The sequence below is a fragment of the Moschus berezovskii genome, chromosome 1 (assembly GCF_049115385.1).
Source record: "Moschus berezovskii isolate FMDL1 chromosome 1, NW_MosBer_1.0, whole genome shotgun sequence".
NCBI lineage: Eukaryota > Metazoa > Chordata > Mammalia > Artiodactyla > Moschidae > Moschus > Moschus berezovskii.
Window position 1 is genome coordinate 6527295 of NC_142460.1, and position 26382 is coordinate 6553676.

General features: G+C 48.4%; 2 protein-coding genes across 7 annotated transcripts in view; both read left to right on the top strand.

Moving 5' to 3' along the window:
* Positions 1–5904: 5904 nt before the first annotated feature.
* On the top strand, positions 5905–15623 carry LOC129549060 (carbonyl reductase [NADPH] 3). The gene is made up of 3 exons (XM_055416130.2): positions 5905–6364; positions 8183–8290; positions 15134–15623. The coding sequence occupies exons 1-3, from the start codon at positions 6076–6078 to the stop codon at positions 15568–15570; spliced, it is 834 nt and encodes a 277-aa protein (XP_055272105.2). The 5' UTR covers positions 5905–6075; the 3' UTR covers positions 15571–15623.
* A 9069-nt stretch (positions 15624–24692) lies between these two features.
* Positions 24693–26382, top strand: part of DOP1B (DOP1 leucine zipper like protein B) — a 127415-nt gene continuing 125725 nt past the window's right edge. For 4 of the 6 annotated variants that reach the window (XM_055416160.2, XM_055416145.2, XM_055416169.2 and 1 more), the window contains exon 1: positions 24694–24851. The gene's annotated coding sequence lies outside the window, so the exon portion shown is untranslated. Of the gene's footprint in view, positions 24852–26382 lie in introns of all 6 variants that reach the window. The other 2 variants (XR_008684446.2, XM_055416175.2) reach the window with 1 other exon arrangement.

Consider the following 26382-nt stretch of genomic DNA (forward strand, 5'->3'; position numbering starts at 1 on the left):
GGAAGCCAAGAGCCCAGAACCCAACTGGCCCTCAGGCTCCTCAGGCCAAGGCCCGCAAACTGCATCCTGTGAGTCCTGCTGCTGCCATTACATCACAAGGGGGCAACGAGGAAGAGGTTCCTGAACGACTCAAGGTCTGGGCCCAGTCAGTGGGTGGCCTTGGCGAGGGCTCTGGAACCCTGCAGGAAACAGCCCTCAGCCTGTTCCCTGGGCCCCCCAGCTCGCCCACTGGCCAAAGGCCAGTAGGTGAGCTGGTGGGTCCTGGAGAAAAGACCAGGATTCCCCTCTTACCTCACTCTCCACCTGAGGACCACCGCTGGGAAAACCACAGACTGTTGGCTGAAGGCACGCTAAGGGTGCTTCCTTGACGGTTGCTCGCTTGGAGGAGCAGCCCGTTGTGGCAGCCGACCAATGGCTGAGCAGGCCCACTAATGGTCGCCCGTTGGCTGTTGCTCACTTGGGGGAGGGGCCCGCTGTGGCAGCCAACCAATGGCTGAGCAGGCCCACTAACGGTCGCCCGTTGGCTGTTGCTCACTTGGGGGAGGGGCCCGCTGTGGCAGCCAACCAATGGCTGAGCAGGCCCACTAACGGTCGCCCGTTGGCTGTTGCTCACTTGGGGGAGGGGCCCGCTGTGGCAGCCAACCAATGGCTGAGCAGGCCCACTAACGGTAACCCATTGACAGTTGCTTGTTGGGGGTCGGGGTCCACTGTGACAGCCAACCAATGGGGAGCGACTATTAAGGGTCTCCGGGTCACCCCACCTGGTAGCAGATTTGGGGACTTAATGGCGAACAACTGTGGCCACATCTGAGGGCTGCCTATGGTCCGCCACGCTGTATCGCAGAACCTGCAGTACAGGTTGCTTGAAGTAGCAACTCATTCTTGCTTCTAGAAAGAAAACGGGCCCCGTTCCTGCCCGGGGTTGGCTTTCAGCAACCCAGATACTCTGAGCATTACAGGGTCAATAGCACTTCCTCTAAGGAAGGATGAGAGACTGGGTTTCCTGTCTCCATCTCTGCCTATGAGATCATCTGCCTCCAGTAAAGAAATGTTGGTTGAGACATGACTGTCTGGCTCCAATCTTGTCATACAGAAGGACCTCAATAATGGTGTAAGATGACCAGCTGTCTCCCCTGGTAGAGAATATAATAACAGCAGACATTCGGTGTCCCCACTTGCCACGACTGCTCTAAGCACTTTCGTAGTATTAACTCATGCCATCCTCACCACAGTTATAAGAGGAAAGTAGGATAACTGTTCCCATTTTACAAACGAGCAAACTGAGGCACAGAGACATTGAGAGCCTACCCCAAGGAGCCGCCGAGGAGCTGAACCCGGAGCAGCTCCATGCAGGCTTCCCCTGCCTGTTGACTCCAGGTCACATGTCTGGGACCTAACAGGTGCTCGCATATTCACTGGAGGATGCGGATGAATGAATGCTGCAGACAGTCAGTGCCCAGGTGACAACACACCTTATGAAGGACGAGAACCCTGAACATGATGTTGCTGGCATATCATGTCACTTTGGTTTGAACCCTAATGATTTAGGAAACACAGAAGAACCCACCAAGCAAGAGAAAAATCAGTTTAAATGCAATCACAGTTATACATAAAAAACCCAGAACCTATAACTTCTGACCAGGTGTGCAGGGTTGTTTAGATGGTGGGAATTTGGATCCGGCACAATAGCCTACACATCACTTTTGCTCAGATCCGCCAACCAGGTCACGAGTCAGAGGGTGTCCTGCAACTTTTTCCCTTTAATTCATTTCTCCTCCACGCTTAGGAAGGTATCCAAGTTTTTTTTTCAAAACCAGGCTTTTTTTAAGATTTGTTCACAATTCAAATCCTTTACTAGGTATGAGTGAAGGGTGTTTTCACTCCATCCAGAAGATAAGGGAAGAATCATCCACCTTAAGTGTATATTTTCTGATTGCTGCTGTAATAAATTACCACACATTTAATGTTTTAAAGCAACACAAACTAATCAACTTACAATTCTGGAGGCTGGTAGCCCTAAAAATCAACATGTCAACAGAGCTGTGTTCCATCTGAAGGCTCTAGAAGAGAACCCATCTCCTTGCTTTTATAAGTTCTGGAGGTTACCTGCATCCCTGGGTCTTCACCATCTTCAAAGCCAGCAATGCAAGCAGCGTCAAATCAGTCTGTCTTCCTCCAGGCCTCTCTTGGCTTTTATCTCACATCTCCTTGTGCCTCTGACCGTCCTGCTTACCTCTCATAAGGAGATTTGGGATTACATTAGGCCCAGCAAGAAAGTTCAGGCATATCATCCCATCTCAAGATCCTCAATTTAATCACATTTGCAAAGTCCCTTTTTCCATACAAAGGGACAACCACAGGTTCTGTGATAAGGACCTGATGTCTAGGAAGGGGGAGGGGACAATCAATCACCTGTGCCATTTCCAAACCCTGTCTCCTCTTTTCTCCCAAAATCTTCAGCTCTTTTTTGAAGATTGTGTCACTTCTGACCAGTTAAAACTCCTTATTATGTAATCCAGTGATTCCTAAAGTTTGCTACACATTGGAATCAGCTTTTGAAACTCCCAGTGCTTGGGTTACACCCAAGCACAATTAAATCCCAATGTCTGGGGAAAGAGCCAGACATCAGAATTTTTTTTTTAAATAAGATCCCCAGGGAATTCTAACATGAAAAAATTGAAATGACTGCTATAAGTAACATGTGTGTGTGTGTGTGTGCATGCATGCTCAATAGTGTCTGACTGTTTGTGACTCCATGGACTGTAGCCCACCAGGCTCCTCTCTCCATGGAATTTTCCAGGCTGAATACAGGAGTGGCATGCCATTTCCTATTCCAGGGGATCTTCCTGACCCAGGGGTTGAACCCTCTCATCTTATGTCTCCTGCATTGGCAAGCAGCTTCCTTACCACTGCGCAACCTGGGAAGCCCCCTACTATGAGCAACAGACTCTCCCCAAACCACCCCAGACCCCCTTTCATTGACTTGCTACATAATCTGAGGCCTAGTGCGAAATGAAATGTGGGAACCATTGTTTCTTTAAAAAAAAAAAAAAAGTCTTAGGACAGAAACAGCCGAAGGCACAGACCTTGAGGCCAACACATTATTCAGTATTTTCTCCCCTCCACACTTGTCCTCCTCTCTGAGGAGGTCAGTAGACATGTGACAGTTCCATCCAGTATCCTGACTTCCCAGTTCCTTGACCTCTAAACACCAACACAAGTCTCCCTGCCCACTTCACCTGGTTCATCTGTATAACCCCTGAGATCTTGATCTCAAAGCACCCCACACTGACCCCCCGGACCCAACTTGGCTCTGGTCTACAAGCTTGCCTCCAGGGGTGTCCTGTCGTCAGAGACCTCTGTTCCATCAACCCTACTGTTTTTCACTTATTATGAATCTCCAAACTTCTGGTGTCCTCTCTTCTGTCCTCAGAGGCCATAGCCCTACACTATGACCCTTGCCTTGCGAACATCTCTCCCTGTGTTATGTGAGCCTGACAAAACACCAGCTCTGTGGACAATGCCAGGAGGAAATTGGAAGAGGCTGTTTGGGCTGTCTTGACATTTATGACCGCAGGTCTCAAATGGGCCCCAACTCTGCTCATCAACACTGCCTAATTCCTTAATAAATTTACTTTCCTGTTCTGAAAATGGCTACACTTTCCTCAAGTCTCCCCAAAGAATCCTTCTTGTTAATGACCTCAAATCATTCATCCTTCAAAGGGAAAATAGTGCCCCCAGGAGAGCCACCCAACATCCTACAACTAGACCCACGCACATGGCTTTCCCTGTCACAGGAGGTGTCCTGATTCCAAGGCCAAGCTCCCGTCTTTGCCCTAGGACCCATCTGCACTCACTTTCCCACACATTTTGTTCTTGAATTATTTGCTTTGTCTCCATCACCTATTTTTACCTCTTTTTGAGATAATTCCTATTGCATAAAAATGCTTTCCTCTCTCTCTCTCCTAGCTTTAAAAAACTCCTTTAAAAGAATTCAAGTCACACAAAACATGTTCTCCATCTACAACAGAAATAAGAAATCAGTAACAGCAAGGTATCTGGAAAATCCCTAAGTAGCTGGAAGCTAAAAAAGTACTTCTAAATACTCTTGGTCAAAGAATATATCAAAAAGTAAATTAGAAGTTACCTATTATCTATTATATATATATATTTTTTTGGCTGCACTGCACAGCTTATGGAATCTTAGTTCCCCAACCAGGGATTGAACCTGGGCCCTTGGTAGTGAAAGCACAGAGTCCTAACCACTGGACTGCCAGGGAATTCTAGAATCATTTTAAACTGGTTGAAAGTGAAAGCACAATGTATCAGTGTTTATGCGATTGCACTAACATAGTATTAAAAGGGAAATTAATAACCGTTAATGTCTATATTAGAAAAAAAGAAAGATTTCAAATCCATGATCTCAGCTTCCATAGTTAAAACTCAAAAAACAAAACAAACAAAAAGAAGCACAACACAAATCAACTATGAAAATGAGCCAATAAAACCCCAAGTGAGAAGAGAAGAAATAAACATTAGAAAAGAAATATAACCAGAAAAAATAGAGAAAAATATCAATGAAATCAAAAGCTTCTTCCTTAAGTAAATGAAGAGTTCTAACCAGACAGATCAGGGAAAAAAATATGAAAGACAGAAATTGCCCATATCAGGAGTGAGAGAAATGGCATTGCTATGGATATTACAAGGATTAATAACGGCATATTATGAATGACTTCATGACAGAATCAATAACCTAGATAAAATATACAAATGTTTTGGAAAACATGAATTAAGCTCTCAAGAAGTAGAAAACCTGAGTAGCCCTACATTTTGAAAAGAGAGATCTAAATAATCTTTAGGGGAAAAAAGATAATAATTGCTGAGCCACAGTAGGTGCCCACCTTCCTGACCTCACTTGTTGATTTGATGAAGAAAGTGCTGTCAAGGTGACAGGCTTGGGTAGCTCAGCCAAGCTGTGCTTGGGAAAAACTCAGTCATGAAATCACTGCTCCCCATAAATTTGAAAGTCACCAATCAAATGCACTCGGATCACACTAAAAAGAGTGGGCTGAAGAGTTCTAATTGCTTGTCCACACTGTGACACACCTTTAGAGATTCATTTTCAGTTAAATTTTGTGGGCACACAGATTTCACTGGGAGAAATTATATACATATATATATACACACACAAACATATCCTACTTGTTTAGTTGCTAAGCTTTGTCCAACTCTTTGAGATTCCACGGGACTGTAGCCGGCCGGGCTCCTTTGTCCACGAGATTTCCCAGCAAGAATATTGGAATGGGTTGCCATTTCCTTCTCCAGGGGAGACACTTAGCACCCACAGGAGTTATGCACGATGAAGAAAAACATTCAGGCAAGACGCTTGGCACACAATGGGAGTTTCATAAACACTCTTGCCCACGTGGGGGCGCACTGGGATCCCACAGAGCTGGGTACCCGGCCCACACCTGGAAATCTGCTCTTGGGACCTTTTTTCTCTCATTCCCTCTTTTGAGTTTCTCTGAAGCAAGGAACGGGATCGAGGTCCTGAGAAGCAGGTACCGTGTCGAAATCATTTCACTGTATTCAAGAGAAAAGCAAGCATCCTCATTTTGCAGTGGATGACAGGCGCATGCCCAAGAAAATAGTCAGCACTTGTTTTTCTCCTTTGGGGTTTCTCCTAGTTTCTTCATTCAAACTGCAGAAAATCTTCAGACCCTTTCGACTCACCACCGTCTGATTTATGCTTTAGGAGAAGCCCCTCTCCACCCGCACAGACCACCCCTTGGCTCAGTTGTGGCTCGGAGGCGGGATCAACAGTGGGCGCTTCGCGGGGAGGGGGCGGACCCGGGAATGGGGCGTTACAAAACATTCAGGAACAGACCGCCCCTCCTAGGAGGGGAGGGATCGAGGACCGGAGCCTCTTTCTCTACAAGTCACAGCGCTGGAGCCTAGAACCCAGTTCTTCCTGGCTTCTCAGACTGTGGACCGGCCTCCGCAGCCCGCGCCGCCGGTGGCCCACGGCCCGGATCGCTCTCCACCCAAGGGCCCCGCGCGCCCTGCACACCGGCCATGTCGTCCTACACCCGCGTGGCGCTGGTCACCGGGGCCAACAAGGGCATCGGCTTCGCCATCGCGCGCGACCTGTGCCGGGAGTTCCCGGGGGACGTGCTGCTCACGGCGCGGGACGAGGCGCGGGGTTGGGCGGCCGTGCAGCAGCTGCAGGCCGAGGGCCTGAGCCCCCGTTTCCACCAGCTGGACATCGACGACCTGCAGAGCATCCGCGCCCTGCGCGACTTCCTGCGCAAGGAGTACGGGGGCCTCAACGTGCTGGTCAACAACGCGGGCATCGCTTTCAAGAGTAGGTGAAGGGGTGGGTGGGAGGTCTCCGGCTCTCCGAGGGCGCCCCGCGACGAATTGCACGCGCCCCTCGTCCCCCCGACCCCGTCCACTGGAGTGATCGGAAAGGCAGTGCCCGCCCTTCGGGATGCGCTCAGCGCTCGCCTCCCACGGCTGGTTCTCGCTTCCCACGGAGTCGCGGGAGCGGTTCGTTTCGCTCGAGAGCAGCCGCGGTGCCGGGCACAGCGTGCCCCGCCTGCCCGCCGGCCTGTGCGGGCCTGTGTGCCACAGTGCGCCACCCGGGACCCTCCCAGAACCGTCAGCTGCTGAGTTTTGCAAGAGAGTCGGTCTCCGGGGAGGGGACCACGCCCTACTAAGCTCATCAGCTTTCTAATGCCAGAAACATTTGCTCTGCGAAGGGTCTCCAAGCTCTCTTTGGGCTTTCGCTTTCCCTCAAAGGGCGCATTCATAGACACCAGGAGGCATCTGCTCGGGACAGGAAGTGAGTCTAGAAGACACGGGTTAGCGCGCATATGCACGCTAGTGGACTTGGGTCTCTTTAACGTAGGGCTTTGATAGGCTCTGGCAAAAAGGAAGCGAGTGTGGTTCCCACCCCCAGGGAAGCTCCGCTTGCTGTCAAACAGAGAGGGTTTGTTCTGGGTTTTGCTTTTTAAGGGTGGTTTTAAGTAGCATCTTCCTTCGGAAAGGGGCAGGGCGATGGAGATTACTTGCTCCATGACTCGAATAAGAAAGTTATTGATCTGCCTTGTGCTGCGGGTAGAAATAAAAGGCCGGCCTCACTTACAACCTACTGGGAAAGAGAAATCTAAGAGCCGAGCGGAGGAAAACGAAGCATTGTGAAGCCTGTCTTCATCTCCCTCTGCCTTGGGCTTTGGGCAGCCTGGGGCACCCGTTCCAGCAACTCAGTCTGCCGGGCTTTCTGCTCGCTCAGGCGGGGAGTTGGCGGACACCCCCTTGGAGCCCACAGCTGAGGGATGGGTGGACAACACATGGGGGGCACACTGACCTCATCTGGCAACCCTCGCCCCTCAGCGTTTGGACCCTCGACCAGCAGTACCTGCGACCCTGGGAACTGCGGGAATCGCAGAATTGTCAGCCTCAGCCCCACGCCTGCTGAACTGTAATCTGCATTTTAGCAGAATCTCCAGATGCCTCCTCCTACGCCCTTTCAAGATGGGTTTGATCACTGCTGCTCCAAGTGTGGCTCACAAACCAGTAGTTGGAGCGTCACCTGGGAACTGATTTAGAAATGCAAATGATGAAGCTCCACCCCGGAACTCCTTAATCCCAAACTCGGGGCAGGTCCCAGAAAGCTGTGTTCTAACAGGCCTTGTGGATGCTTCAGATAGAGGCTGGACGACTGAGAACCATCAGCCTCCTGCTTTTAATTTATTTAAACATCTTTGGCTGGGCTGGGTCTCCGTTGTTGTGCCGGCTTTTCTCTAGTCGTGGCAAGTCCGGCCGGCGCTCTAGTTGTGGTGGGCAGGCTTCTCATTGCAGTGGCTTCTCTTGTCGCAGAGCAAGGGCTCTAGGGTGCTCGGGTTTCAGTAGTTGTGGCACAGGGGCTCTAAGGCACAGGCTCAATGGTTGTGGCCCATGGGCTTAGCTGCTCTGCAGCCCGTGGGATCTTCCCTGATCAGGGATTGAACACATGTCCCCTGCATTGGCAGGCATATTCTTTACCACTGAGCCACCAGGGGAGCCCTTGAAATTGTTTTAAAGTTACCTTGCTTTGCTTTTAATCAGAGATAAGATCTACTTTGTCTTGAGAATTTCAGGGGGGAAGTGTGTGACTTTGTTTCCTTCTCTTTTTGAAAAGCTGATGATCCAACGCCGTTTGACATTCAAGCTGAGATGACAGTGAAGACAAACTTCTTTGCCACGAGAAACGTCTGCAACGAATTACTGCCGATAGTAAAACCTCACGGTGGGTCTGGCTTTGCTGACTGTCAGGTTGTCTTCCCTCAGCAAGGAGTGAGCCACAGGCACCTGACCCCCAGGAGTCTTCCGGGGGGGGGCTATTTCTCCATAGGGGAAAAAATAGAAAACTGTGTTATCTTCTCACAGTATCTGGCTTCTCATCTGAACATTTCAGCTTTATGGAAAGACAGGTACTTTGCTGTTCAGTCGCCAAGTTGCGTCTGACTGTTCGAGACTCCTTGGACTGCGGACCGCGAGGCTTCCATATCCCTCACCATTTCCTGGAGTTTGCCCAAGTTCTTGTCCATTGAATCGGTGATGTCATCCAACCATCTCATCCCGCACCAAATTTATGGAAGAATTATTTCACTTTTCCTCCCTAACTTGTGTGTTGATAGGCATGAATTCCCTTAGCCATGTGTAGATATGTGCATGTTTAGATACCCGATTCATTGAGGAGATGGTTGGATGGCATCACTGATGCCATGGACTTGAGGTTCCGTAAGCTCTGGGAGTTGGTGATGGACAGGGAAGCCTGGCATCCTGAAGTCCATGGGGTCACAAAGAGTCGGACAAGACTGAGCGACTGAACTGAACTGAAGGAGGGAGAGGGGATCTAAATGTACCATTTTGCAAATGGCTGCCCAGTTGTCCCATCACCGTTTATTAAAGGCTCAACTCCCACCTCCTGCAAAACAACAGCAGCAATAAAAGATATGTATGATACATCTCAACCTTGGGTCCCAAGCCATTAACTCAACCCTAGGAGGAGAAGGTGTTGCAAGTCCCATAAGGCGTCTTGCTTTTAAGCAACTTCAGTGAGTCCTTCTCAACTCCCCAAGGTGACCAGTCCCCACCCAGCTCACCTGGGGCCTGGGGAAAGGGTCTGTTCTTGCATGATTATGAAGTTGTCTGTATTCTTTTCTTCTTGTACCAACCTATGCCAAGCTGATTCAGAACATCCAGAGGAAATTTGTCTTTATTAGGAAATATCTTACCCACACCTTCACATATTCACTAAATAACATTTATTACTGTTTCCACAAGCATGTATTGAGCACCTACCATAACCCAGGCGTTACTCTGGTGCCTGGGTTACAGTGGTGAGCGTTGTGGGCACAGACAGTCCTGTGCATGGAGCACAGAGTCCAGTCGGGGAGACTGTCACTGACAAAGAACACTAACTGTATAAATTACAACTGTGCTGCGAGATGGGGACAGAAGGCTGGCTTCCCTGAGGACTTTCTTTCCAAGAAATCAATCATGATTCTTAGGAAAAGAAGTAGTTTTTTTCTTGGAAATGTGCTTTTCTTAACTGAACGTTTTGAATAAAGATTATCTCCGGTGCAAAGATATTTAAATCTAAAAATATGCATGGTAAGAGATCCACCTGCCTGCCCATCCCCAGTTTCCACAGGTAATTCTATTTACTGGTTTCTTTCGTGGGATGGGATCATAGAAAGCTTACAGGTAAGAGTTGCAGGTACTGGTTGAAGGAAGCTTTGGGGCCAGAGGCATGGAGTTGGTGAGTGCCCAGAGCCAGGGGGATGGAGTTTTTATAATTTTATTGATTGATTGATTGATTTTTGGCTGTGCTGGCTGTTGCTCGGGCTTTTCTGTAGTCACACTGAGCAGAGGCTAGTCTTCATTGTGGTGTGCAGCCTCCTCCTTGCAGTGGCATCTCTTGTTGTGGAACACGGATTCTAGGGCAAGAGCTTCAGTAGTGGTTGTTCCTGGGCTCTGGAGCACAGGCTCAGCGTTTGTGGCAATGGGCTTCATTGTTCCAAGGCATGTGGGATCTGCCCGCACCAGGGATTAAACCAGTGTCTCCTGCATTGGCAGGCAGATGCTATGTCACTGAGCCAGCGGGGAAAGCCTAGGGATGAAGTTTTTAAAGGCAAATCTAGGGAATTCCCTGGTGGTCCAGTGGCTAAGACCACTCTCACTGCCAAGGGCCAGGATTCAATCTCTGGTGGGGAACCAAGATCCCACAGCCGTGGGGCATGGCCAAAAATTAAATAAATGCAAGCATTTATTTATTTTGTAAGCAAAAATAAATGTATATAAATTTTTGCTCCACCTATTTTTTTTTAAATACATTATGTTTGCCACCTGGCTTTCTTCACTTACTCTATCTGGGACTCATTCCAGGACAGGACAGAACCCTTTCTTAATCTTTTTTATAGCTGTGTAGTACTTCACTGTAGTTGTGTCTTTTACCAAGTATCAGAAAGTCTTCTCCCTACGGGCTTTAGAATCATAGAATTTGAAACCTGCAAGGTATTGACGAAAATTTATGTTCCTACACCTTCAGTTTATAGAAAAGGATATTTAGGCCCAGAAAAGTGAATACGGTCAGGTAGTAATAGAACTGGAAACAGTATCCCCATTTCCTGATTTCAATCAAATCAGGATAATTAGTTCTAGTGAGGGAAGGATCACAGTATGTCAAACCACTGTGAACAAGCCATTTTGAAAGATAAAAGAAAGCTTTAGGGAGGGTGGGGCCTAGGGATCAACCCAAAGCTGGTGAATCACTGTCTTTAACCAGTTTTCTGTAACAGTAATTACCAAAGCAGGAATCTTCAGTTTGTAACACACTGAGAATAATTGTGACTTTTTGATAAACCTCATGTTTACCTGGAGGGCAAAACGCTGAACATCATAGGCCCTTGGTTTATTCAGTTCAGTTCAGTTGAGTCGCTCAGTCGTGTCCGACTCTTTGCGATCCCATGAATCACAGCATGCCAGGCCTCCCTGTCCATCACCAACTCCCAGAATTCACTCAAACTCCTGTCCATCGAGTCGGTGATGCCATCCAGCCATCTCATCCTCTGTCGTCCCCTTCTCCTCCCGCCCCCAATCCCTCCCAGCATCAGAGTCTTTTCCAGTGAGTCAACTCGTCGCATGAGGTGGCCAAAGTGTTGGAGTTTCAGCTTTAGCATCAGTCCTTCCAATGAACACCCAGGACTGATCTCCTTTAGAATGGACTGGTTGGATCTCCTTGCAGTCCAAGGGACTCTCAAGAGTCTTCTCCAACACCACACTTCAAAAGCATCAATTCTTCGGTGCTCAGCTTTCTTCACAGTCCAACTCTCACATCCATACATGACCATGGGAAAAACCATAGCCTTGACTAAACGGACCTTGGTTGGCAAAGTAATGTCTCTGCTTTTTAATATGCTGTCTAGGTTGGTCATAACTTTCCTTCCAAGGAGTAAGCGTCTTTTAATTTCATGGCTTCAGTCAGCATCTGCAGTGATTTTGGAGCCCCCCAAAATGAAGTATGACACTGTTTCCACTGTTTCCCATCTATTTCCCATGAAGTGATGGGACCAGATGCCATGATCTTAGTTTTCTGAATGTTGAGCTTCAAGCCAACCTTTTCACTTTTCCCTTGGTTTATAGGGAATCACTTTCTCCCCATTCAAAATTGATTTAAAAGCCACTCTTTTTTTTAGCTTTATAATATCTCTTTAAAGAAAGTTATCCAGCTTGCTTGTTGGTTCAAGGTTGAGTGAATAGGTTAAGCAACCGTTGAGCCACTTCAATTCAGTTCAGTTGCTCAGTCATGTCTGACTCTTTGCAACCACATGGACTGCAGCACTCCAGGCTTCCCTGTCCATCACGAACTCCCAAAGCTTGCTCAAACTCATGTCCATTGAGTCGGTAATACCATCCAACCATCTTATCCTCTGTGGTCCCCTTCTCCCGCCTTCAATCTTTCCCAGCAGCAGGGTCGTTTCAAATGAGTCAGTTCTTCGCATCAGGTGGCCAAAGTATTGGAGTTTCAGCTTCAGCATCAGTCTTTCCAATGAATATTCAGGACTTTTTGTTACTTTTAAATTTCCTTTAGGATGGACAGGTTGGATCTCCTTGCAGTCCAAGGGACTCTCAAGACATTGTTGGCAATGTGTCTGCTTTTTAATACCTTCAGCCACTAGGGGGGGCTATATGCCCACTCTTTCCAGAATGCTATAGCGTTGTTTGCAAACAGGTGGGGCCACCTGACCCTCAGCAAAGGGTGGTGGTGATGGGGTGTGTCTCAGTCCTTCTCAGGGCTGATTGGACCAACTTAGCCGCTGCCACTGTCACCCCGTGGCCCCTCCCCCAGAAGTGTGCCTTGAGATCAAAGAAGATGCCTCTTCCTCTTAGAAGGTTATTTCCACCAAAGACATAGAGTAGCTCCTGTAATTATTTTTTTCTTTCCTGCTTTCCTGTTTGAATTTAATTCCTTGTAGCAGCCAAGCATTTGAGAACAAAGCCGCTTAGCAAGTAATGAAGAACATAACTTCAGCAAAGCAGAATTGCTGATCAAAATATTGAGATGAATATAATCATTAAAATAAAAAAGAATCTTGCCAATCCAAACTAGGGGAAATACTATAAAACAATGGCTTAGAGGCTTCAAGCTCACCGTCAACTGCTCTAGACTAAAACAGACTAAAAAGGACAACTAAACGCAATCGGTGATTCCACATTGGACACTGGATGAAAAAAACAAAAACTTGTAAAGGAAGATTACTGAGACAATCCAGGAGACTTGAATATTGACTCTACTTTAGATAATAGTGTTGTACCCTGATAAATAGCTTGAGTGTGATCACCTTTGTGGTTATGGAAGGGAACGTCCTTATGTATACTAAAGTGTTTAAGGTGAAGCCTTATGCCACCTCTGGAGAAGGGAAAGGCTACCCACTCTAGTATTCTGGCCTGGAGAATTCCATGGACTCTATAGTCCATGGGGTCACAAAGAGTCAGACATGAATGAGTGACTTTAACTTTATGCTGAGGGAAGTAAAGTTGCTCAGTCATGTCTCTGCAACCCCATGGACTGTAGCCTACCACGCTCCTCCATCCATGGAATTTTCCAGGCAAGAGTACTGGAGTGGATTGCTATTGCGTTTTCCCTACTTTATGCTGCTGCTGCTGCTGAGTCACTTCAGTCGTGTCCGACTCTGTGTGACCCCTTAGACGGAAGCCCACCAGGCTCCCCCATCCCTGGGATTCTCCAGGCAAGAACACTGGAGTGGGTTGCCATTTCCTTCTCCAATGTGTGAAAGTGAAAAGTGAAAGTGAAGTCGCTCAGTCGTGTCCGACCCTTAGCGAGCCCACGGACTGCAGCCCACCAGGCTCCTCCATCCATGGGATTTTCTAGGCAAGAGTACTGGAGTGGCTTGCCATTGCCTTCTCCGGTCCTTTATGCTACCTGTCTACAATTAAGAGAAAGAGCAAAAGCGAATTTGGCAAAATGCTTAACAGTTGGTGAACTCAGCTGCAGGTTATATGGAAGTGGAAGTGAAGTCGCTCAGTGATATCTGACTTTTTGCGACCACATGGACTGTAGCCTACCAGGCTCCTCCATCCATGGGATTTTCCAGGCAAGAGTACTGGAGTGGGTTGCCATTTCCTTCTCCAGAGGATCTTCCCAACCCAGGTATTGAACCCAGGTCTCCTGCATTGCAGGCAGACACTTTCTTTACCGTCTGAGCCACCAGGGAAACCTACAGGTTATATGGATGTTTACTAAACTATTCTTGCAACTTCTGTGTAGGCTGCAAAGTTTTTCGAAGTTAAAAGTTTGGAAAGAAATAGGCATTACAAGAGAGAGAGAAAAGGAAGGAAGGAAGGAAAAGAAAAGAAACCACTGAAGAGTCTTAGGTGCTGGGACTACATGGGATGCCCAGTACAAGGACAGAGGGAGGGCATCTCCACGGGGCTGGGCCCGCAGGATGCCCTCACATCCCACCCCACAGATGTGTGCCTCTGGTGAATGCCGCTTACAAAGTGAAAGGAAATCCATTTATTCTTTTGGATGAAGTAAACATGGATTCAGGATAACTTGGGAGAAAAGAACTCCCCAAATCTAGTGTTTCTCGATGTTGGACAAAATATGTAAAGTCACATATTTACCGGTTTGGGGATTTCCACCAATGCTTCAGATTGCTTTCTAGTTTTGGGCCTATTTTATTTTAGGGACAGAACTGTCTCTTTAGTAGCTGTGAATCGTTGCTAATATGAAGATTAACTCATTAAACTAATTATATTTAATTATTGGTTAAATATGGGGTTAAAAAGTGATGAAAATCAAATCTGGGTTGGAGACGCAACCCCTTCCATATGTGAGAGTATCCATCATTAAGGTCAGACAAGGGTCATTGGCAAGGGATGGCTTGACTCTGACTTTAGCACTCAGGTATGCAGAGGTGGCCCCTTGGCCCTAGGAAATAATCTAAAGGTGAGGGTGCTGTCTCCAGGAAAGCAAGTTCACAAACACCTGGAGAGTGTGTGTGTGTGTGTGTGTGTAGGGTGTGTGTGAGTGTTGGTGTGTATGTGTAGGGTGTGTGTGTGTAGGGTGTGTGTGAGTATGTGTGTAGGGTGTGTGTGTGAGTGTGTGTGTGTGGGGTGTGTGTGTATGTGTGTGAGTGTGTGTAGGGGGTGAGTGTGTGTGTGTAGGGGGTGTGTGTAGGGTGTGTGTGTGTGTAGGGTGTGTGTGTGAGAGTGTGTGTGTGTGTAGGGGGTTGTGTTTTTCAACACTACCTGAAGGTCCTATTGCAGACCTGCCTCCTGTTCACCTAATGGCAAATCACTGCTCTTTAGCACGTGTTATCAACGGAATTATGTTCTCATTATGTTCTTTTTGGGGGAACAAAGCACAAAAAATTAAAATCCACAGGTGCTTTATTGCGTCTTTTTCAAATGCCTTTTGGAGCTTTTTGTAATGACTGCTAGAATCATTTCTTAAATCAGAAATTAAGCCTGCCCCATGACTGAATCACATGTTTGTCAGCAGTCAACCAGTGATGGTGTATTTGTGACACGCTTCCGTATTTTCATTATCCTGTTTCAGGCAGAGTGGTGAACGTCAGTAGTTCACAGGGCTCCCAAGCCCTTGAAAACTGTAGCGAAGATCTGCAGGAGAAGTTCCGGTGTGAGACGCTCACAGAGGAAGACCTGGTGGACCTCATGAAGAAGTTTGTGGAAGATACGAAAAACGAGGTGCATGAGAGGGAGGGCTGGCCCAACTCGGCTTATGGGGTGTCCAAACTGGGGGTCACGGTCTTATCGAGAATTCTTGCCCGCCGCCTGGAGGAGAAGAGGAAAGCCGACAGGATTCTGCTGAATGCGTGCTGCCCCGGGTGGGTGAAGACGGACTTGGGGGGTGCTCATGCCTCCAGGAAGGTGGAGGAGGGGGCTGAGACTCCCGTCTACCTGGCCCTCCTGCCGCCAGATGCCACCGAGCCCCACGGTCAGCTAGTCTGCGACAAAGTTGTCCAAAACTGGTGAATGTCTGCTGCCAACCTCAAGGCTTAATAAATGTCTGGGAAGTGAATGAAGGAGTTATGGCATGGTAGTTTGATTCTGTTTCTGTCCTTGGGGAGCCTCGATGACAGTCTCCTTGTGAGAAAGCCTCTGGTTCTGGAAGGGGGCTGAGCAATTTTGTTCTGCCCAAACTCTAGCCCTGAGAGGGAGACAAACCTAGTCCAGTCCAGTTCAGTTCAGTTCAGTCGCTCAGTCACATCCAACTCTGCAACCCCATGGACTGCAGCACGCCAGGCCTCTCTGTCCATCACCAACTCCTGGACCTTGCTCAAACTCATGTCCATTAAGTCGGTGATACCATCCAACCATTTCATCCTCTGTCATCCCCTTCTCCTCCTGCCTTCAATCTTTCCCAGCATCAAGGTCTTTTCAAATGAGTCAGTTCTTTGCATCAGGTGGCCAAAGTATTGGAGTTTCAACTTCAGTATCAGTCCTTAAAATGAATATTCAGGACTGATTTCCTTGAGGATTGACTGGTTGGATCTCTTTGCAATCCAAGGGACTCTCAAGAGTCCTCTACAACACCGCAGTTCAAAAGCATCAATTCTTCGGCACTCAGCTTTCTTTATAGTCCAACTGTCACATCCATGAATGACCACTGGGAAAACCATAGCCTGACAAGACAGACCTTTGTTGGCAAAGCAACAAAGCAAAGGTCTCTGCTTTTTAATGTGCTGTCTAGGTTGGTCATAGCTTTTCTTCCAAGGAGCAAGTGTCTTTTAATTTCATGGCTGCAATCACCATCTGCAGTGATTTTGGAGCCCCAAAAAATAAAGTTTGCCACTGTTTCCCCATCTATTTGCCATGAAGTGATGGGACCTGATGCCATGATCTTAGTTTTCTGAATGTTGAGCTTTAAACCAACTTTTTCACTCTCCTCTTTCATCAAGAGGCTCTTTAGTTCTTCTTCACTTTCTGCCATAAGGGTGGTATCATCTGCATATCTGAGGTTATTGATATTTCTGCTGGCAATCTTGATTCCAGCTTGTGCTTCTTCCAGCCCAGCGTTCCTCATGATGTACTCTGCATATAAGTTAAATAAGCAGGGTGACAATATACAGCCTTGATGTACAACCTAGTCCAGTGGTCACCAAATATTAGAGGGCAGCAGAGCCACCCTCTGCTGTGTGATAAACCACTGCCCAGCATCAGGGCCCAAGTGTGTGCATTTCTAACAAGTTCCAAAGGGCTACCCATGTGGGGATGGCACTGAGAGAACCACAAGTCTCCCGAGTGGTTCCAGGGCTGCAGAGAGGGTCCCATCCGTGTTCAGCTGTCCCTTGCTATTTCTTTCTTTTTTTTCAGGCTCTTTTCGTTTGGTGTTTTTTTTTTTATTTATTTGGCTGTACCAGGTCTTAGCTGGGGCATGTGGGATCTAGTTTCCCGACCGCGGATTGAACCCGGACCGCCTGCATGGGAAGTGCAGAGTCTTAACCACCAGACCACCAGGAAAGTCCCTCCCTGGCTGTTTCTATAAATGCATTCTGTTTCTTTAGTTCTGCCACCCAGCTTTATAACTCATTCTGTTTTCATGTATTTGAGTACACTGAAACTCGTTCCGACACATACGAAGTATGGTTTGAAGGACTTGGGAGGGAGGTCCTTATTTGTTGGGTTATGGTTTTCTCCCCAGCGGGTTTCCCATTCGGATTTTACATTCTGTGTTCTTCCCAGGATGCGTGCCACTCCCCTCCCCTCATTCATCCTGAGCAACTTTGTCCAGGCCATTTCTTTGCTCCGACAGATGCGGATATTGTCTCCTTAACCTATTCTGCTTCCCTGTGAGCTCCAGCCCAGGGTGATGCTTCAGAGGCCTCCCTGAGCCTCTATCATCATCTTTCTGACAACAGGCAACTGCACCACTTTCAAACCAAGTTGGTTTTGCAACCAGCCTCCTCGGTTCTGGTTATACCCTGTAGATTAAAAAAAAAATAAATAAAGCCTTGGTGACAAAAGGATGTTACAAAAGACAAGAAATATACTTGCAAAGAAAGTAGTGACTTTGCAAAGTAGCCCAATCCGTTTCTTCTCCTTTTTTTTTTTTTTTTTTGGTCTCTGGCCGTGTCCCGACTTGGTATTTTTTGGATCGGCATGTAGCCCACCCAGAATTCACTTTTCATGACTTCCCTGGTGGTTCAGTGGTTAAGAATTTGGCTTGTAATGCAGAGGACACAGGTTTGATCCCTGGTCAGGGAACTAAGATCCCACGTGCCGTGGGGCAACTAAGCCCAAGCACCACAATGAAGATCCTTAGTGTCTCAACTAACACCCAATGCAGCCAAAAATAAGTTAATATTTTTAAAAAATGAAAGCTTGCAAGAGAGTCAAGATTTTAGAAAGAATGGCTAGCCAAACAAGGAGAACCCAGCATGTACAGGATGGACAAAATACAAAGGAAAGTAACCACAGATTTACCTCAGGTTTGTGATGGACTGCGCACGGTAAGAAACAGCGACATTGTCACTTGTTTACGACCACATCCTGTTTCCTGACAACAACACTGCAGACATAAGGCAACCGCTTTCCATTCGGGGAAGCCAGTGAAGTATGGAAATGTTCACGGTTTCATGCACGTGGAGGGCCAGGACTAACCAGGTGACACTGGTATTTCTGGTCCATGACAGGGGGCAAGGTGTTTATGATTCTCGATTCTGTGACTTGCAATGGCGGCCTGGCTTCTCACAACCCTCACATCACTTTTCCATCCACTTGGTGTAGAGGGAAGTCTGAATCACTTCCTCTAACCTTCCTTAGACTGCGTGATTAAATATTCATCTCAGACCATAGCTCCTAAGACATTTTAATGACTGCTTGGCTGGTTCTAAAAACATTCTCATGGCTTTCAATAAGTTTCCTGAATACCTTTCCTACTCTGGCCTTTCTGCAACCAGCCTCCAGACTCCTGCCAATGATGGGCAGAAGCCCAGGAACCACGGAGCACGATTAGGCTCTGTCTGATGGGGTTAGACAGGAATTGCACGCCTAAACAGGCCAATCCCTTTCTTCTCCTTTTCTTTCTTTTTTTTGTCTCTGGCCATGTTCCGACTTGGTATTTTTTGAATCAGCATGTAGCCCACTCAGAAGACCCCTAATTGTAAGCTGCTGATCAGAGTGGCATTTCTCATTCTTATGGAAAGGTCAGAGGGGGCTCTTACTGAACGATCTTGCCAGCACCCTCTTCCTGAGAGTTCTCTCCTGGCCCCATTTCCCCTGCTTGTTCCCATGTGAGTAACTGCAGCAGCTGCGAGGTGACTGTCCTGCCAGCTTCTGTTGACTGCGCCAGTTGCAGGCCCTTCCTCTGAAGAGCTGGACCAGCTGGGCTGGATCAGGGAGTGAGCAGAGCTGCTCCTGTGAGTGACCGCGCCCCACCTCATGTTGCATAAGGAGCCTGGGGAGTCAAGCATAGTCAGAGAAGGACATGACCGACTCTGAGGGAAAGCAGCTTCAGAGAACAGACTTGTGGACACAGGGTGGGAAGGAGCGGTGGGACAAACTGAGAGAGTCCCACTGAGACACACATGTTACCACGTGGGAAATAACTAGCTACTGGGAAGCCGCTGCATAACACAGCAGCTCAGCCCGGTGCAACCGAAATGGATGGGATGGGGTGAAGGGTGGGAGGCAGGGTCAGGAGGGAGGCTGTGGATGTGCTCCCATGTTCTACTCTTTGGGACCCCCATGAACTGTAGCTCTCCAGGCTCCTCTGTCCACCGGATTCTCCCGGCAAGAATACTGGAGTGGATTGCCGTTTCCTCCTCCAGGGGCTCTTCCCCGCCCAGGGATCAAACTCCCATTTCTTGCATATCCCGCATTGGCAGGCAGATTCTTTACCGCTAGTGCCATCGAGAGGGAGGGAACATATGTATACTGACAGCTGATTCATGCTGTAAGGCAGAAACCAACATAACATTGTAAAGCAATTATCCTTCGATTAAAAAACAATACTTCAGATAAAAATAAAATAAAGCAGCTACAGGAACTTACCTGGTGGTCCAGTGGTTAAGAATCTGCCTTTCAAGCAGGGGACGTGGATTCAACCTCTGGTTGGGAAACTAAGATCCCATGGGGATACTGAGCCCGTGTACTCTGGAGCCCGCATGCTACAACGAAGACCCAGCACAAATAAATTTTAAAAAGCAGCTACAGACTGCCCCTTCCCCCTAAAAGAGGCCCCTCTCCTCACAGGGGCATCCATTCCCCAGCTTCAGATCATCCCTGATATTCTGGATTCTAAGAGATGTTCTAAGAAACTCTTGTACCCTTAAAAGAAGCTGTCCTTTTCCTTGAGATACTTAAAACCGAAAGGAATCTATTGAATAGTAGTGCATGAAAACATTTCATAGTATGCTGTAAAGGAAAATGAACAATATTTAGGCTTGGAATCAGAAAGGGGAAAAAAATCATGAATTGAGAACCCATGGCAATCTAGGCCATGCTGCTGCTGCTGCTATTAAGTTGCTTCAGTTGTGTCGGACTCTGAGCAGCTCCATGGACTGCAGCCCACCAGGCTCCTCTGTCCATGGGATTCTCCAGGCAAGAGTACCGGAGTGGGGTGCCACTGCCTTCTCCGGCCATAAGTCATGCTTAATGCTTTCCCAACATTGTTTCATATAATTCTCACCACAGTCCTTTGAGGTATATATATATATATATATATTTTAATATATTATTTATTTATTGGGCTGCAGCAGGTCTTAGTTGTGGTCTTTGCTGTGGCATTTGACTCTTAGTTGTGGCATGTGGGATCTAGTTCCTTGACCAGGGATCGAACCCAGGCCCCCTGCATTGGGAGCGGAGAGTCTTAACCACTGGACCACCAGGGAAGTCCCTGAGGTAGCTCTTAATGTCATTTTTCAAATAAATAAATAAAGGTTTGGAGAGGCTGATTAACTTACCAAGATCGCGCAGCTAAGAGCCAAGAGTCAGAATTGTATCCAGGACTGTTTGACCACAAAATTCCTTGGTGCCTAGCACTTGGTACATCCAACTTCACTATTATGAGTCTAAAGATCACAGGCAATTCCTTTGGTGTAAAAATTAGAGGAGATGATACATCAAATCTAAAGGATTTGTAAGCCATATGGTTATTAGATCCCCAAACCAGCCTCTATGTGATCTTTTCCATGAACTAGACAAATGAAATATGGTTTTAAAGTGGCACATTTTCAGCAAAATGGATGGACCTAGAGATTGTCATACTGAGTGAAGTCAGACAGATAAGGAGAAATACTGTATGACGTCCCTTATATGTGGAATCTAAAAAGAAATGATATAAATGAACTTACTTACAAAACAGAAACACACTTACAGACTTCAGAATGAGATTGTGGTTGCTGAGCAGGAGGATGGGGGAAGGGATAGTTAGGAAGTTTGGGATGGACTGCTTTATTTAAAATGGATAACAAGGGGTCATGTATGGATGTGAGAGTTGGACTGTGAAGAAAGCTGAGCACCGAAGAATTGATGCTTTTGAAGTGTGGTGCTGGAGAAGACTCTTGAGAGTCCCTTGGACTGCAAGGAGATCCAACCAGTCCATCCTAAAGGAGATCAGTCCTGGGTGTTCATTGGAAGGACTGATGCTGAAGCTGAAACTCCAATACTTTGGCCAACTCATGGGAAGAGTTGACTCACTGGAAAAGACTCTGATGCTGGGAGGGATTGGGGGCAGGAGGAGAATGGGACGACAGAGAATGAGATGGCTGGATGGCATCACTGACTTGATGGACATGAGTTTGAGTGAACTCCGGGAGTTGGTGATGGACAGGGAGGCCTCGTGTGCTGTGATTCATGGGGTCACAAAGAGTCAGACATGACTGAGAGACTGAACTGAACTGAACTGAACTGAACAAGGGCCTGCTGTATAGCACAGGGAACTTTTCTCAATGTTATGTGACAGCCTGGATGGGAGGAGAGTTTAGGGGAGAATGGATACATGTATATGTATGGCTGAGTCCCTTCGCTGTTCACCTGAAACTATCACAGGATTGTTAATAGGCTATGTGTGTGCATGAGTGCTTAGTTGCTTCAGTCGTGTCTGACTTTTTGCAACCCCAGGGACTGTAGGCTCCTCTATCCACGGGATCCTCTAAGCAAGAATACTGGAGTGGGTTGCCATGCCCTCCTCCAGGGGATCTTCCTGACCCAGGGATTGAACCTGTGTCTCCTGCATTGTAAGTGGATTTTTTACTGCTGAGTCACCAGGGAAGCCCCCTCAATACAAAATTAAAAGTTTTTTTTTTTTTTCTTAAAAAAAGGGTGGGGGGGGGTAGAAATGCATAGAATAGAAATAAAAGGCAGGAAAACAAAGTGGCATATTTTAGTTTTTATTTGTTTGGCCATGCTGCAGGATCTTAGTTCCCCAACTAGAGAGTGTTCCCCCTGCAGTGGAAGTGTGGCAACCTAACCACAGGCCACTAGGGAATTCCCTGAAGTGGTATATTTTAAATGAATGATCTCATACAACGTGTTTTTAGGCACCGAATGGAGTCGGAGATCCCATCCACATCAGCTTCTCTGTGACACACTTTTCAAGTTGTCACACGTTTTCAGTTTTCTAGGTTGACACCCATGTGGGGAACCCAAACACAGCATCACCTTTACCCTCACCTACTCAACTGCAACAGGATTGTGACAGCTCAAGAGCCCAAACAGTGACTCAGCGGAGATGAAACAGATGATAATGATGATCCCAGCAAAGGTTTACTTGTTCCTGCAAGTCAATACAACGTGGGCACAGCATCAACTACAGAACTATGCAAGACTCCTACCCAGGTGGGTGGAGAAGAGACTGGCTTAGGGAGTCACCAGTATCTGCTCCTGGAGACTCAGAATGTGTTTCCCTGGCCAATCTCCCTAATAGGGGGGACCAGACTGAGCCCGGGGTCAGGCAGATCCCCTGGAGAAGAGAATGGCTACCCACTCCAGTATTCTTACTGGAAATGTCATTTCCTCTGATTTATAGAGCCTTCTTTATTGTCAAAAGGCTTACAGTTCTGATTTAAATTAAATCTGAAGTGCCCTAATTAAAGTATTGTTATACAAGGCACCTAGACTATTTACATATCTTAAACAGATGAACATAGCTCCGTAGTAGATCAAGGGTGACAAGACAACTGGAACCAGGTAAACAGATCCTTATAAGAAGAAAGGTTCAAATCTTCATGCTGTACATTTACCATCCAGCCTGATTATAAATGGAGTTCTTCTTTTAAGGGTTTATACTATCCTGATATGTTAAAGTTAATTTAAATTAAGTTCCTATACCCCTGGCATTCTTCAGCGCTAGGTGACCGAACTACAAGGCACAGGTATTATTTTATATACATGCATTAAGACAAAATTGTACAAGGTGGTCTTGGCACTGACAGATTATTCTTAACGGTGGATACAAGCAATTCTTCTGTCTCTATTGTTGTTTAGTCGCCAAGTTGTGTCCAATTCTTCTGCGAGCCCATGGACTGGGGCCGGCTAGGCTCCTTCTGTCCATGGGATTTCCCAGGCAAGAATACCGGAGTGGGTTACCATTTCTTTCTCCAGGAGATCTTCCCAGGGATTGAACCCATGTCACTTACGTTGCAGGCAGATTCTTTACCACTGAGCCACTGAGGAAGCCACCTTATCTCTGTTAGTTGAACATAATGTGAAAAGTGGTAGGATTTTAGGAGCCTAAAAAAAAAAAATAAAGGAAAAAAGAAAAGAAACTCATATGTTTGTCAGCTTTGTTTTTGTAAAAATGGAGTTTATCACAGCTTCATTAGGAAATCAATTTTCATTAATTCTTTGTCTTGCCAAATGCTCAACCGCTTTAGTTTTCTTCTATTTTCACTTTAAGACCATTTCTAGAACTGACTATTAGAGGACTTACATCTGGGACACTTGGTATGGATGGAATGGAGATGGAAGATCAGAACCAGAAGCCTGGCTGGGTCAGAGGTCCAGCATCTCAAACTATTAAAATATTCTTGGTATTTTAGGTGAGGAGATAGAGCCCCTGGGAATGTGACAAATTCTATACCCTTTCTCCAGAAACACAGATAAACACAACATGTTCTACCCAATTTCAGCGTGTTCACAGACACCCAACTCCATCCCCTCAGACTCTTTCACGGATGGCCTAGTATTTATGAGCCCCAGACTAGATTTGATTCTGCAAAAACCACAACCTCAATCACCAGGTGGCACTGCTCTGGTTGGCCGGGAGCCCCAAGTTGGTGTCATCAGGTGCTCAGGTGAACTCTGCCTGAGCCCGGTCATCAGGCGCCTCTTGCCCTGAGGCTGTCAGGCCAGGCTGGGTAGGTCTGGACTGTGTGGGTCCCGAAGGCCCCTGAAAGGGGTTAGGGGTTTATCTGGAAATATTAATACCTTTTAGGCTTGATGTGAGGTCTCCTTCCTGAGCCAGAGCTACATAAAGAAGCTCATTGCAGGAATTATCTCCCTCACCTCCTCTGATGCCAAGGATGGGAAAAGGGAAGCCTGTGGGTGGGGCACCTTAGCCAGGGTCCCCCAAACCTCCTGCGGCCCAAGCATGGATGGAAGGATTTGCTCCGCTTCCTCCCCGAGGCTCTGGGGTGTGGTCCCGATGGCCAGGTGCCACGGGCCCCACCGGTCTCGGGTGCAACGGTTGCTCCTTGCCTGCCACTCCAAACCCCACCTGGGGCCGGCTGATTCCCTGACCCTGCGGAAGACCGGGTGGAAGCGCGGGGCTCGCCAGGCCGGGGCTCAGGCCCAGCCCCCGCGCGCAGAGGACCCTCCTCCCCGAGTCCGCCCCGCCCACCGGGACCGCCTCCTGGCCCCGCCCCCGAGTCCAGGGACCGCCCTGCAGCCCCGCCCCCAGCGCCGAGGACACGCCTTCGGCCCTACCCTCATCCACCAAGGGTTCTTCCCTTGGCCCCGCCCACACGCCTCGAGGGCCCCACCTCCCAACGCTGACCCTGTCCCGTCCTCCGAGGATCTCCCCTTAGCCCCGCCCCTACGCGCCGAGGGCCCTCCCCTCGAAACGCCCCCATAGACAACGCCCTCACAAGCCACGCCCCCACAGAGGACCCGCCCTTTACTACGCCCTCCCCAGGCGCCGCCGAAGACCCGCCTCCCGACCGGCCCCAGTATCCCGGAGCCGCTGCCGCTGGGGCTCGGGCGCGGCGCTTCCTCCGCGGTCCCGGCGGACCCGCTCAACCCGTGGCGTCCAGGCCGGCTCCTCCCTCCCTGTCTCGAGGGCGCGCCCGCCGCGCAAGAAGCCGCTGCAGCCGGTAAGTGGGGCCCGCGCGCCGGTCTGCCGGACGGAAGCCGAGGGAGCCGGGCGGTGTCTCCTCCCGCGGGCCCGCGATCGGCGGGGGCGTCCTCGCGGGGTGCCCAGGGGTTCGGGCGGCGCCTCGGGGGCGCGCCTGGGCTGCATGCAGGTGGCTCGGCTGAGCGCGCGCCGCAGCGGCGCGGGGGTGGCCGTAACGAGCCCCCGCCAGTGGGCTTGGGGGCGCCGGCCCGGGACCCCCGGCCCCACCCCCGGGGGCCGCTCGCCAGGCTGAGCCGGCTCCCCCGTACCCCCAGGTCCCCCTGGCTCCCAGAGGCGACGGCAGGCAGGTCCGGCCCGCGCGCGCGGCCTTCTTGTCCGGCAGGTGGAGGTCAGGTGGGTCACGGCCCGCCAGCCGGCCGGCGGATGCTGGAGCCGCGCGCGGCTTTCTTTTTGCTCCCAGTCCTACTCGGGAAGCTGGACTAGGAATTGAGATCTTTTGTGAGATGAAGGTTTTCCCCGTGGAGGAAAGACCACCCCCCGCCAGCACCCCAAGCCTTCCGGACTGTCCTCTGGAGAACGGAATCTGAACCGCAGTGCGCGCTCGGCCTGCCCGGCCCCTGCGTCGTCTTGCAGTCTCGCCGCAGGCTGCTGACGCCCTGAATGGTCCTTAAAGCATCTCTGTGCCCTGCTTATGGAGGCTGTTACCCTCAGGTGTTTTCCCTGGTCTGGGACAGCTGCCCTACCCTTGGCAGAACCCTGGTAGTATTTTTTTTGGTAAGAAAGTGGAGGCGCCTCTTCCCCGCCAAAGCTGGCTCCCATTGTACGCCTCTCGTTTTTCCACTACAATCTAATTACCTCTCTCAAAGACCCCATTCAAAATCATGTGTGGCCTAGAGGCGATTAAACCGCTTGCAGATGAGTGTTTTTTCTGTGCTGTGACAGAGGATCATTTATCGATAAGTGGGTCTCTCTCATGAGAGGTGTGACTTTTTGACATGTTTTTCACTTTTATGTTTTCATCTCAGAAACAGGTCTTTCATGTCAACATCTCTAAAACTAACTTCTTTTGGATCTAGGTGGTTGATTTTTCACTTCAGCTTGCTTTTCTAAGAAATTAAGCCTGCTTAAGGTGAGAGATTCCCAGCTGAGAGTTTTCCATTTTTTTCCAGCGGATTCATCTGGCCCCATGTGCTTGTTTATAGGACTGCTCCTTTGAGTGTAATTGTTACTAGGCTGTCATACTCAGTCTTACTGAGTTATTGAGTCTCTCACAGAAAAGGTATCCAGAGGAGATTGCAAAATCATTGTCAGGAGAGCTCTATAAAGGTTGCAATCTTGAGTTTTACCTGTGACGTAATATGGTTGAGTCTCTGTGGCACCTGGCTGACCTGAACTGGAATCCTGATTCTACTAGTTGCTTGCCTTGGGGCCCTGGCACCTTTTTTAGAAGGCCTCAATCCCAACATCCTTATCTGGAGGCTGATGATACCCATCTCTTAGGACTCTTGTGTGGGGCGTGGGAGAAATAGGTGCAGAAATGATGGGTTTAC

Bases quoted from the DNA above. Each gene is read 5' to 3' on its own strand.
- LOC129549060 (XM_055416130.2), top strand. From the start codon at position 6,076: ATGTCGTCCTACACCCGCGTGGCGCTGGTCACCGGGGCCAACAAGGGC. The intron at 6,365-8,182 runs GTAGGTGAAGGG...CTTTTTGAAAAG, and splicing joins CGCGGGCATCGCTTTCAAGA to CTGATGATCCAACGCCGTTT. The intron at 8,291-15,133 runs GTGGGTCTGGCT...ATCCTGTTTCAG, and splicing joins GCCGATAGTAAAACCTCACG to GCAGAGTGGTGAACGTCAGT.